The 13,584-nt window shown below is 36.0% G+C and overlaps 2 protein-coding genes across 3 annotated transcripts; both read left to right on the top strand.

The window, feature by feature from the left end:
- Positions 1–2,950: 2,950 nt before the first annotated feature.
- Positions 2,951–4,427, top strand: LOC104711444 (putative 6-phosphogluconolactonase 2). Its single transcript, XM_010428143.3, has 3 exons — positions 2,951–3,216; positions 3,331–3,466; positions 3,802–4,427. The coding sequence occupies exons 1-3, from the start codon at positions 3,065–3,067 to the stop codon at positions 4,291–4,293; spliced, it is 780 nt and encodes a 259-aa protein (XP_010426445.1). The 5' UTR covers positions 2,951–3,064; the 3' UTR covers positions 4,294–4,427.
- Positions 4,428–7,518: 3,091 nt separating this feature from the next.
- On the top strand, positions 7,519–10,601 carry LOC104774455 (rab GTPase-activating protein 22-like). Of its 2 annotated transcripts, none has more exons than XM_087467613.1 (5): positions 7,519–8,240; positions 8,535–8,670; positions 8,773–8,822; positions 8,942–8,995; positions 9,087–10,601. In XM_087467613.1, the coding sequence occupies exons 1-5, from the start codon at positions 8,068–8,070 to the stop codon at positions 10,303–10,305; spliced, it is 1,632 nt and encodes a 543-aa protein (XP_087323739.1). In that variant the 5' UTR covers positions 7,519–8,067; the 3' UTR covers positions 10,306–10,601. The 2 variants fall into 2 exon arrangements, with proteins under 2 accessions (XP_087323739.1, XP_087323740.1); XM_087467614.1 differs by having other exon boundaries at positions 7,602–8,240; positions 8,773–8,853.
- Positions 10,602–13,584: the final 2,983 nt, after the last annotated feature.

Below are 13,584 nucleotides of genomic sequence, written 5' to 3'. Positions count from 1 at the left end.
ACTCGATGCGAAGGAAGAAAGGGAAGAAAGGTTGGATGTTGCTGAAATTGGATCTTGAGAAGGCCTATGATCGAGTTCGATGGGATTTCATGGAAGACACTCTGCGTGTGGCGGGTCTATCTGATGCCTGGCGGGGTTGGATTATGCAGTGTGTGGTGAATCCATCTATGACTGTTTTATGGAACGGAGAAAAAACAGAACCGTTTAGGCCGTCCAGAGGACTTCGACAAGGGGACCCTTTGTCCCCATACCTCTTCGTCCTATGTTTAGAGAGACTTTGCCATCTGATTGAGTTGGCAGTGGATGCCAAGGAATGGAAGCCTATTACTCTGTCGCGAGGGGGTCCACGACTCTCGCATATTTGCTTCGCAGACGACCTTATTCTTTTTGCTGAAGCGTCGGTTGCACAAGTAAAAGTCATTCGGAAGGTACTGGAGCGCTTCTGTTTAGCCTCGGGACAAAAAGTGAGCTTGGAGAAGTCAAAAGTGTTTTTTTCTGAGAATGTAAGTCGTGACATTGCGGAACGGATAAGTGAGGTGAGTGGGATTAAAGCTACTAAAGATCTGGGGAAGTACCTTGGGATGCCGGTCCTTCATAAAAGAATAAACAAAGAAACTTTTGGTGAGGTTTTAGAGAAGGTTTCTTCACGATTGTCAGGTTGGAAGGGGAGATTTCTGAGTTTTGCGGGCCGGTTAACTCTAACTAAGGCTGTCTTGTCATCCATACCAATCCACTTAATGAGCACTATATGCCTACCAAAATCAGTATGGGCGTCTTTGGACAAGATCTCGAGAAGTTTCCTTTGGGGGAGTGGGAGTGAGAAGCGGAAGCTCCATTTGGTAGCTTGGGACACTGTATGTCTGCCTAAGTGTGAAAGCGGTCTGGGAATTCGTAAAACGCAAGAGATGAATAAAGCTTTACTTGGCAAGATCGGATGGCGTTTACTTCATGATACCAACAGCCTGTGGGCACGCATCTTGAGAGCTAAGTACAAGGTGGGTAGGGTTCATGATGGATCGTGGTTGGTGGCTAAAGGAGCATGGTCTCCAACTTGGCGGAGTATATGTGTGGGGCTGCGAGAAGCGGTACTACCAGGACTGCGTTGGGTAATTGGTGATGGGAGTGAAATACTTTTTTGGCGTGACAAATAGTTTCTCGAGACGCCACTGTTAGATGTGGTAACGGCGGAGGTACCGTCTTTTTGGATGGAGATGAAAGCTCGGGATGCTTGGCAGAATGCCACGGGATGGCAGTTGAATCCATTGGCCCCTTTTTTGTCGGAAACGGTGCAACTTTGTTTGAGATCAGTGGTAATTGATACGGTTACTGGTGCTCGGGATCGTCTCTCGTGGGGAGAGACAGCTAATGGATGCTTTACTGTAAGCTCGGCGTATCGGTTGATGTGCCAGGCGAATGGTCCCCAGCAGGATATGAGCAAATTCTTCGACTGTATTTGGCATGTGAAGACTACAGAGAGAGTGAGATGCTTCCTTTGGCTTGTTGCTCATCAAGTGGTAATGACCAATGTTGAACGAGTTCGCAGACACTTGTGCAGTTCCAGTCTTTGCTCTGTTTGCAGTAGTGGAGAGGAGACACTTTTACATGTTTTGAGGGATTGTCCAGCCATGGCAGGGGTCTGGCAGCGTCTCGTACCGCCAAGTAGGCGCACTGCGTTCTTTGCCACTTCTCTGTTGGAATGGTTATTTGTTAATCTGAATGAAACTACAGAAAGGGGAACTTACTCCTGGGCTACCCTGTTTGCAGGAGCAGCTTGGTGGGGGTGGAAGTGGAGGTGTGGTGATATTTTTGGTGGGTTGGGAAATTTTCGTGACAGAGTCCGCTTCTTAAAGGAGTTAGCAGAGGAATGCTATATGGCGTTTCTGGCAGTGGGTGGTGAGCGTTCCGAAGAAGGTCGTGAGGAACGGCCTATAGCATGGTCTCCTCCGCGGGTTGGCTGGGTAAAACTGAACACGAATGGAGCCTCACATGGAAACCCTGGTAAGGCGACAGCGGGAGGTGTACTCCGGGATGGTGAAGGTAATTGGCTTGGGGGTTTTGCTTTGAATATTGGTTTCTGCTCAGCTCCTCTCGCAGAACTTTGGGGTGTTTATTACGGGTTGGTAATGGCATGGGAGAAGGGTTATACACGGGTGGAGCTTGAGGTGGACTCCAAGGTCGTGGTTGGTTTTCTAACTTCAGGGATTAATGATAATCATCCCCTGTCTTTCCTAGTACATTTGTCCTATGGCTTGATTTCAAAGGACTGGTTAGTCCGTATTTGTCACGTGTATAGGGAAGCTAATTGTCTTGCAGACGGATTAGCGAACTATGCGTTTTCTCTTCCTTTAGGTTTTTTTTCTCTTGATGTCAGTCCTGTTGATATTCAAGGTTTATTATTTGACGATGATGTTGGGTGCACTCATGTACGGACAGTCAGAGTGTACTTTGTATTTTCTTTTCTTTTATTAATAAACGGGGAGGCCTTGCTTCCCCCTCTTCTACCAAAAAAAATACAATTTGTTCTTTATTTTGTTTTATTGGGTTTGGACTCATCTTCGGCCCAGAAGGAGTTGGTGAATGAAACCCAAAACCCAAAACAAATTAAATAATAATACTTGAGATTCCAAATAAGCTTTGTTAGGATTATGGGAGGATTAATGTCGAGATTAATGTCTTGCCTCCGAAAAGGAAGGAAATGATTAGATTTCTTAATTGTTTATTACTAATATCTTTTGTCGTCTTTAATTAAACCTTAAACTGAACAACCTACGCCAACTAATGGCAAATCAACCCCTAAAACATGAAAGTCATCAATCATTCATAACGACGAAAGGAATAATAAAAGGTTGTAAATGAATAAACTACAAACAAGAGAAAGGTATAATATGCATTTGGATACTGTTCGTGTAACACGTACAAAAAGAATCAATATAGAGGTAGTTTTTATACAGATTTTTTTTAGAAGAAAACAAATAACTTGTCACATTCATTTAGCAAGAACCCTCCACTTGTATGATGCCATCATTATCTTCATCACAATAATTATCCATCCTCATCATCATCTATGGCGCCGGTGAAGAGGAGGGTGTTCAAGACAAAGAATGAAATAGCGGTGGAGCTGGCGAAATACATAGCTGATCTCTCTTCCAAATTCTGCAAAGAAAGAGGAGTTTTCACCGTGGTTCTATCCGGGGGCGACCTCATCTCCTGGCTCTGGTCCGTTTCATGATTTATGAATACAGAACTCTCTTATCAATATTTAATACCAATCTGAATTTGTTGATTCTTCCCAAACTTATATAGTTTACATTTTTTTGGTTTCTTTCATAGGAAATTGTTAGGAGCTCCTTATATTGATTCAGTTGAGTGGTCTAAGTGGCACATCTTTTGGGTCGACGAGAGGGTTTGTGCTTGGGATCATGCGGATAGCAATTATAAGCTCGCTTACGATGGTTTTCTCTCCAAGGTAAACATGTACAAATACACGTTCCAAACTAAAAATTGAAATTTCTGTTTTATAATAAACTTCTATATATCTTTAAAAATGATTAGTGGTGTTTAAGAAGTGCCGTTAATCACAAAAATACTGCAACTATATTGTTAATTTATGAACTAGGGATCAAGCAATGGTAGTTTAGTACTCCTATAACTTAGGACGAGATGATATGATTTGACAAAAACAAAATAACATTACATTATAACATATAAAAGTAAAACATAGATGTCTGATATTTGACGACAAATAGTATCAAAGTTGCCTGCCATTCATGAGTCATAACGATATATTATCCCAACATCCAGGTTCCGATTCCAGCTGAAAACATCTACGCTATCGACAACGGACTCGGAGCCGAAGGCAACGCGGAGCTCGCTGCTGAACGGTACGAGGAGTGCCTCAAACAAAAGGTGAACCAGAACATAATCCGAACATACAAATCTTCTGGTTTTCCACAGTTCGATCTTCAGCTTCTAGGAATGGGACCTGACGGTCACATGGCGTCTCTATTCCCGGGACATGATCAGATCAATGAAAAAGTGAAATGGGTCACATGGATAACTGATTCACCTAAGCCGCCACCAAAAAGGATCACGTTCACGTTACCGGTTATCAATTGTGCTTCTTACAATGTTATGGCCGTATGTGATCAAGAACAGGCTGATTCGGTTGCGGCTGCTCTTAATCATACCAAGAACTTACCAGCTGGTAGACTAACCGCTGATGTTGAAGTCGTCTGGTTCCTTGACCACGCTGCTGCGTCTAAACTCCCTAATGGCTGGTGCTCCATCCTTTGATTTATTTGTCTTATTAAATGAATCGGTTTGGTATGGCTAGTTTTTTAACCGCTTATTGATTTTAATTATTGTGCATGTATATGTACTAATTGGATTCGAATCTATTGCTTATTTAATTTACAAATTTTTCTCTTCTTTTGTTAAGTGCAAATATTAATATATAGTGAAACAAGTAAAGAAGTGTTGTAAACATCTTATATGAGACACCATGATTGTGTCCACACAATGAAAGACACGAGTAGACAAAAGCGAGAACACGAATCTAATTCACATGATCGATGGATCACAGTATACATATCTAACTATTAGTTGTATCTACGAATAATTCACAAATACAGGACTCAACACTCAACAGATATAAGTAACATGCATGCCCTTTTTGTATCTTCTTCTTTTCTTTTTGTTTTTTTCCCAACAAACTGTTATATAGTTTATTTATATTATTTGATTAGCATATGCGTAACATTAGTATCTAAAATTCCGACAACAAATAATTTTAGATGGTTGCAATTGCAACTGGATAATATTCTTACATATAGTTTTTTTATGTAATGATTATTGGCAGTGAATTTAATTCTATATCAAATCTTGTACCTCAAATAATTTATTGACCTTTATCAAATCTTTCAACCAATGCTAGTTTATAGAGTAACTCTGATGAATGATGATGTATGTCTGGCTTCATTAAAAAGTAGTAGCTTCTCAATATTATCTTGCTTAATCAAAAGAAAATTCGTTAGTTAGTTTGAGCATATTCGTTCTTTTTATAATTCAAACAGTTATGTACAGTAATACTTATTTTTTGGCAACATTAGTTAAAAAAATTCTGCTAACAATATTAGTAATATAGTTGTATTCAACTATTCATAGTGTATTCAGACGAAGCAACTAATAAAGTATTGTATATGGAAAACGATACTTTACTTTCCCTTTTTGTAAAGCAACGAATCTATCTTTGGTATTTTATCTTTTCCCACTAAACTAACATATCCACAACATTGAATTCACCAATCCCCAATATTTCGAATTTAACTAAACAGTATCTTACATGTGATTATTACCATGTGTTTTTAATTTGTTCATCATCAGATATTCATCAGCACATATAATTTTTTTCTTTGATTCCTACAAAAAATAAAAGAAAAATATGAATTTTGTTAGAAAAAAATATTGTCATGGCCGGTGATTCAAAATAAATAAATAGAAAAAACATAAGAAAAAGTATCAACCAGGTCAGGTGCTACTTTTGTTAAACGGAACCATCGTTACAATTATTGAGACAATTTGTGCAGATTCATGACTCCACTCTAGATGATAATGATATAATTAAATCTAAGGTTATTATTTAAGAACATATCAACATCCATTTGCCGGTTGGATGACGTACGGAGATATATAATGAAGTCCTGTATTATACAAATAATAAAAGATGGTCGAAGAGGTCAGACGTATATAGATCAATAATTAAATTTATTAGTTTTTGTAGTTTCGGTTTTAGTCATTTCAATTTGGTTTAACCAAAAGATCTTTATGTTCTAATAACAGCTAATCGCACTACACATCATCAATTACATGTTTTATGGACCGTATGGTATGTGAGAGTAACTTCATGACAATCACATTTGCATTTTTACCTTCTTTGAAATATTTTGTCAGACAAAAATGGATACATGCGACTGCTTTTGTTGACCAGACTAATTTTTATTTATGAAAGAGGTATGTATTGTTTTGCTTTATTTTTCTTATTATTATCCTCCATTGATTTTTTGGAAGAAAAGAATCCTCTATTTTTTCTTCATATTTGATGCAAGAAAACCATATAAGTAAATATGGATCAACATAATTAATCCGATCCAAAGTAAATTTAAAACTAATATAGAAGCCTATTTAAAATTGTTCAATACATTTAATTAAATGCTTGCCTATATCAAAATAAATAATTAGTGGCACTAATTCATAAACTCTATTCTACTTTCAGTCGTTACAGTCAATTTGGGTACAATAATACTTCAAGAATCCACAGAGAGAGAAAAAAAATAACAAACTAAAAACAAAATCAGAAACCGGATCCAACATTTCTACGTATAGGTATATACCCGAACAGTGGAATAAATTGTGATACTTTGCATCTGGGATATTCCCAAAAACCTAATCCAAGTGGTTAACGAGTCATATCATTGAATTTGAGCTTAATAAATAAATCCTTCCTTTGCATTTGATACTGTATATAATAGCGTAATCGAACCGTTTGTTGTTATACTAAATGATAGGTATCTAATACTTAGGGCAGCATTGATTTTGGTCAATAAGACAAATTATAACCAAAAACAGGAGACACATAAAAGCAAAAGAAAAAATTACTATTTGAAAACATAAGTAATTGTTATATAGCTAATTATTAATCATAGCGTAGAACCAATTTCATCATTGTTGTCTAGAGACATATTACGGATTCTTTAATCTACATAGTATGAGTCTTTGTTCGGTTAGTTGTATTAACAAAACTGTTTATGTACCTCGATTCCTAAACAACAATTACATAATTTATAGTACTAAGAAACAAAATTAAATGTTTTAATAACTAATACCATGTGCTTGATTTTGGTCGGTTGATGAAAACATGGGAATTATTTCATCTCACTCGTTGGGAAACCATTATCTCAAGATCATTTACAATCTACCAACAATTATTTTTTAATGTAGTAGTATTATTTACTCATACTTAACTACTACAACTAGTTTACAATTAGTTAGGTTAATTGTACACCATCCATTACAAAATATAAGATGTTTTAGTTTAAAAACCTAAATTTTATAGTATTTATTTTTTTTTTTAAATTCGAACCAATCATAAAAAAGTACATAATAAATATAATTTTAAATATTAAACTAATGTATAATAAATATGAAACACATTTTTATAGTATTAAATATGAAACACATAAATTTTTTCTAAAAAAAATGCTATAACTTATAAGATGTATGACCAAAAAAAAACATTTTATAGTAAGAAACACATAAAGTATATTTCTTTCTAGAAACATGAAAAAAAAAAAATTATTAACAGAAAATAGCTTGTGGTTTTAAATTTCTTATTGATATTGATGAAATGATAAAATAAATTAATTTACAGGGAAATTGACAAAATAATCATGATATGGATTATGGAATAAACTGGTGTAGACATTAAAAGATGAAAGTACATGGGTTAAAACATAAACAATCAAAGAATCAGAGATCAAAACAAAATACTAAAGAAAGAAAAGGAGTTAAAAATATAAAAGAAAGGTTTCAGAGTTCGTGAGAGAGAAACTAAAAAAAGTCACCACCACCATTAAGCTCTCTCTCTCTCTCTCTCATCAGTCGCATTACTCTTTCAAGACTTTTTTTTTTCTTTTCTTCCTCATTTAGATTCTTATAGAGATGAGAGAGATTTACAAGTAAGCCCACGTTTCTCTATTCTATAGAGAGAAACAGCAAAAGTAAACGAGACGGAGACGGAGAAGAAGACGAAGCAAGTTGTGTAAGAAGAAGAAAGAAGAAGACGGACGGCGGTATAAAGATATTTTTTTTATATTCAATTTTTACTTGATCGGGTCTTCGTCGGAGGAGAGGTATTGTTGGCGGCGGCGGTGGAGATTTGAAGTTGTCGTCTGTTTCAAGGTATTGGGTTGCTTTTGAGTTAGATTGGAGGAAACCGTTTGATTAGGTTTTTAAAATCGTGTGGGAGAGGAGGAGGATTGGGGGAATATATATATATATATATATATATAGATGAAAGCTCTGAGAAGGATTCAAACGACGTCGTCGTCTTCTAATCCTTCATCGCCATTATCATCTCCTCCAGCTTCTTCTTCTTCGTCGTCTTCGTGGATCCATTTACGTTCTGCTCTCTTCGTTGTTGCTTCTTCATCTCCTGCTTCTTGCTCTTCTTCTTCTTCTGATCGGTTAGTCTTTTACCTCAATTTCTATATGGTAATTTTTTTTTGATTTTATAGAATTAGATCTCGAATCCATTGCCTTGAATTGACTTTGTTAGACTTCATCTCCTTCATAGATTTGATTCCTTGATCATCGACGATTACATTGATTTAATAGTGTGTTTCAAATTTGCTGTTTTAGATGATTGTAAATATTCTTAACTCGATTGGCTATTTCTGGATAATTCTTGTTTCAATTATTCTTGAGAACAAGTAAGGCACATTGTAACCTTTTGTTTCACTGTTTTTGTTTTCACTCAGGACACGTCTTAAATCACCATGGTCCCGGAGGAAAAGGAAGAAGCCACTCAGACCTCAGCAGTGGAAGAGATTCTTTAATCCCGACGGTAGACTACGGAATGGAGGAGTTGATTTATTGAAGAAAGTTCGAAGTAGAGTGAGTCTCACAGCTCCATGGACTCCTTCAGTTCACTGTCACAACCGTTTTGTGGGTTGTTGATTTTTAAAGAATGTTTTTTTTTCTCTTATTTCCTTGTAGGGTATTGAGCCCAGCATTCGGCTGGAGGTGTGGCCATTCCTTCTTGGAGTGTAAGTATACTGTCAAAAACTCTGTTTTTAGGTGAATCTTATTGCAACAATCGCATCTATTGCTAGCTCTTTTGCCTCTTTTCTTTACGTTTGCTGATTTTTACGTTTTTACAAAACAGGTACGGTTTTAATAGTTCGAAAGAAGAGAGAGTTACTATAAGAAACCGGAGAAGGTGAGAGAGACCGATTGAATAACTACATGGGAAAGTTTTGTACTTTTAAATCTATTCTCTAGCTCATCTGTTTTGATTTTGACAAATGCAGAAAGGAGTATGAGAGACTACGCAGGCAGTGCAAACGGCTTCAAAAACACAATAACGGGACTCTTAAGTTAAACAGGGGGAGTGACACTATCCAAGATGAGTACGATTGGCCTCAAGTGCAAGACACTGACAGTTCATGTTCTGATGAAGTTGTCAGTGCCCGCGAGTCTCTCTCAAGTGATGAAGACATCACTGAAGATATCGGGTACATGAGTGAAGTTTCGTGTACAGTTGAGAGAGACGGCAGTAGTTCGAGACGAATCACCAATGCTACTATCTCTACACTCAATTCCGAGTCATCAGATTCTGATTCTTCAGATGGGAGTGAAGTGGTACAGGTCTTTTACTCTTCCGATACTCCAGATGTGAGTAGTACCTATCCAGCCAACTCAACTATCCCCAGGACAGAAGAGGATTTTGTGACGTGGCAGCGTATCATTCGTTTAGATGCCGTGCGTGCTAACTCAGAGTGGACCCCTTATTCTCCATCTCAGGCAGTAATATCAGAGGACAGAGCATGTCGTGCCGCTGAAGCAGTCGGGCTAAAAGATTACAATCACTTGGAACCGTACAAAATATTTCAAGCTGCTCGGCTAGTTGCTGTTCTTGAAGCTTATGCTTTGTATGACCCTGACATTGGGTATTGCCAAGGAATGAGCGATCTTCTCTCTCCTATACTCTCTGTAATCCCTGATGACCATGAAGTGTTTTGGTGCTTCGTCGGGTTCATGAAGAAAGCTCGTCACAATTTCAGACTGGACGAGGTTGGAATCAGAAGACAACTCAACATAGTCTCAAAGATAATCAAATCCAAAGACTCTCAGCTTTACAGGCACTTAGAGAAACTCCAAGCTGAAGACTGTTTCTTTGTGTACAGAATGGTTGTAGTGATGTTCAGACGAGAGCTAACACTCGATCAGACACTCTGTCTATGGGAAGTGATGTGGGCAGATCAAGCAGCAATCAGAGCAGGGATGGGGAAATCTGCATGGAGCAGGATAAGGCAGCGTGCACCTCCAACGGATGATTTGGTGCTCTATGCTATAGCGGCCTCGGTGTTGCAAAGAAGGAAACTTATAATAGAGAAATACAACAGCATGGATGAGATTCTAAGGGAGTGTCATAGTATGGCAGGACAATTAGATGTGTGGAAGCTCCTGGATGATGCACATGACCTCGTCGTTACTCTACACACCAAGATTGAACATTCATTCTCATAAATTTTGATCTATTTTTCTTTCCTGCGACTTGTCCAAGATGGATTCTTGGTGAACTCCCTGGTTCCGTGCAGGCCCGAATTGGGCCGTGAACTCTCTTATCTGTTTATCCTGGCCGATTGAAATGAGGCTAGAGATTGGAAGGAGTTGTTCTGGTGAAGAGAGAGGGGGTGTGTAATTTTATTAAAATAAATGTATGTGTGTGTTGTGAAGATTGTGAAAAAGGTTGAGGAGGGTTTTTCTAAATCCCTCAGGGAAAGATATTCTTTTACTTGAAAATATATGCATATGGAAACAAAGCTGTGCAAAGATGTCGATTTAGAAGAATGTGTGTGTTTCCATTAGTCGCTGGGGTATTAAACCGGAGAGGACATAGGAGAATCTTACTCCCGGTTAAAGAAAAATATGTATTATTGTCTAAAAAGGCATGTTGAGTTCACCGTAGTTATTAATTACTTTTATTCAGATGTTATACATTTTAGATAATACTAGATTAAGACCCGTGCTAGAGCACGGGTTGAAATTTATTTTATTTATATTGTAATTTTTATATAAAATATAATTTATGTGATTTTTAAAAAAAACTTTTTTTAGATAAAACATTATGTAATAAAATTATATGCTAAATATGATTGATTGAAAAAAGACACTTATTTTGTAAATTTTATATTGTTAATGATTCTAGATAAGGATCCGTGCTATAACACTGGTTAAATTTTATTTTATACAAAATTTTGTATATTTTATATTTTAAAATAAAATTTTAATATGTTGTATTATGTTATATATGTGAAGTTGTTTTAACAATGTATATTCTACATCATGACTTCAATGTCATTATAAGACATAATTTTGTAAATTTGAATTTAAATATTCAAATTTTGACCCGTTACTCAATAAAATTTTTAATTCAATATATATTATTTTTAAAGAATAATATTACTAAAGCTTGAATATTTTATAGATTGAACAATTTATATTTGTTTTTAAAAAATCAACTTATGGTATATCGAGAAATAAAAGTATTTTTAATTATAATAAATTATATGATAATTTATTTGTTTCACAAAATAGACTCATATATAAAAATGAGAAGTGAAGTATAATTATAATTAATAAATTAATATGTTAAGTTAGATATCAAAAGATTTTATTTGATGAATAATTTAATAAAGGAAATTAATATAGTAAGTTAGATGATATGATTCTTTAGAATATTCTCTTTAAAATTTTTGGTATAACCTATTTATAACCAATTAATCTATCATTAATGTATAACCTATTTGTAACCAACTTATTAAAATTATATAGTCTACAAAATAATGTTGTGTACTTCCGTTTTATTATAAAGGGGATTATCAGAATCTACAAAAAAAATTTTATTACTAGAATATTTCGGCTATTTTCAAAATCCAGCGTGTCCTTGTTTTATGTTACCAGAAAAAGGAATTACAAAAATGCCATTATCACGTCAGACGCTACGTCAGAAATCGCTGACATGTATTAAATAACTCAGCCATAACGCGTTATAGAGGTAATGACAGCTGAGTTATAGGACATAACTCAGCCAAGCGTTACGGCTGACTTATTAAAATCTGGCTGAGTTATGCTCTAACTCAGCCGTCCTTACAACAGAGTTTTCACCCGATAGTTGAGTTGTCAAAATTTTGGCTGAGTTATCACTACGACACGGCTGAATTAACTTTTTCCGGCTGGCTGAGTTATGAAAAACGGCTGACTTATGAGATGTAGTTACGGCTGAGTTATGGTTAAAAACTGTAACTCAGCCGTGATAGGCTGACTTATCGTACAACTTGGCCATTTTACGGCTGACTTAGTAGCAAAAGATTAATTACTAGAATATTATTCAGTTACGGCTGACTTATTAAACGATACGGCTGAGTTACATATTTTCAGTTGATGAAACGGCTGAATTTGACAGCCATTTTTTTGCTTTTTAATTATTGTAATGTTATTAATGTTGTGATTGAGTTATAATTTGTTTGATGGCTGTTATATTTAGGCTGAGTTATAATTTGGTTGATGGCTGACTTGCCACGTCGGACGCATCATCCATGTCAGCATTCCAGGTCATCATCTTTCTTCTCCGGAAATACGAAACGTCGTTCCTTCAACTCTTGTTCTTCAACTGGTTAATAAGTGAACTATTTACATGGTTTATACCTTCTTCTTCACCTTGCTCTTCTACTTCTTCTTCACTTTCTTCTTCACCTTTCTTCTACTTCTTCTTCACTTTCTTCTTCACCTTCTTCTTCACCTTCTTCTTCTACTTCTTCTTCACCTTGTTCTTCATTTTCTTTCATGGATCAAGTTCCGGTAATTGTTGTTCCCGGTAAATGGGTAAAGAAACACAAATATGTATTTAACACCGACGATAGAGGGTGTAGAATTGTTTAGATAGATGCAGAAACAACACACGACAAGCTTATTTTTGATGACTACTGATTTAACGCGTTAAGCCATGAGCTAAACACATGTTCTCGATGTAAACAAGTTGGACACACTGCGAAAACTTGTCTGATGTAGTATTATTGTAATACATTTGTTTTATTTTGTGTAATAACTCAGGCGTCAAGCATTATAACTCAGCCGTCATATTAATCGACGAGACCTTTCGTTTTCTGCTTTCAAATTACTCCTTGTGAGAATTCAGCCACAAAGCATTATAACTCAGCCGTCATATGAATCGACGAGACCTTTTGTTTTCCCGTAAATACTATAACTCAGTCGTCAAGTAATATAAATCAACTGCTTGCTTTCAGATTATTTCTTGTGTAACTCAGCCACAAAACATCATAACTCAGCCGTCATATGAATCGATGAGACCTTTCGTTTTCCTGTAAATACTATAACTCAGCCGTTAAGTTTTTTTTTGTTTTTTTGGGTTTTGACGTGGATTATGGAAGATGACGTGTATTTTAATTTGCTGATGTGTATTTTTTTATTATTTTCTTTAATCAAAATCGAAAAAATGAATCCAAGGGGTAAATTGTAATTACACCCAGAACACTAAATATCTGAGCAATTTTTAGAAAATTGTTAGATATAAAGAATAAATCAACTTTTGGAGTACATTTGAGTAATTCTTTCTTACTCTTGTGATGACATCTTTACTTCTAAGCAGCAAGGAAAAACAATAGTAGGCCTAGACAATAGGTAAACCGTTCGATTTCGTTTAGGTTAGTTCGGATGTACTTAGTAAATAATATATAGGTTTATAGATTTTATAAATTCTATTTTCACTTATCGAGCCATCGAACC

The sequence above is a fragment of the Camelina sativa genome, chromosome 9 (assembly GCF_030686135.1).
Source record: "Camelina sativa cultivar CO46 ecotype springtype chromosome 9, ASM3068613v1".
Classification (NCBI taxonomy): Eukaryota; Viridiplantae; Streptophyta; class Magnoliopsida; order Brassicales; family Brassicaceae; genus Camelina; species Camelina sativa.
This window is presented reverse-complemented; position numbering and strand designations above follow the sequence as displayed.

Bases quoted from the DNA above. Each gene is read 5' to 3' on its own strand.
- LOC104711444 (XM_010428143.3), top strand. From the start codon at position 3,065: ATGGCGCCGGTGAAGAGGAGGGTGTTCAAGACAAAGAATGAAATAGCG. The intron at 3,217-3,330 runs GTCCGTTTCATG...TTTCTTTCATAG, and splicing joins GACCTCATCTCCTGGCTCTG to GAAATTGTTAGGAGCTCCTT. The intron at 3,467-3,801 runs GTAAACATGTAC...CCCAACATCCAG, and splicing joins ACGATGGTTTTCTCTCCAAG to GTTCCGATTCCAGCTGAAAA.
- LOC104774455 (XM_087467613.1), top strand. From the start codon at position 8,068: ATGAAAGCTCTGAGAAGGATTCAAACGACGTCGTCGTCTTCTAATCCT. The intron at 8,823-8,941 runs GTAAGTATACTG...TTTACAAAACAG, and splicing joins TGGCCATTCCTTCTTGGAGT to GTACGGTTTTAATAGTTCGA. The intron at 8,996-9,086 runs GTGAGAGAGACC...TGACAAATGCAG, and splicing joins ACTATAAGAAACCGGAGAAG to AAAGGAGTATGAGAGACTAC.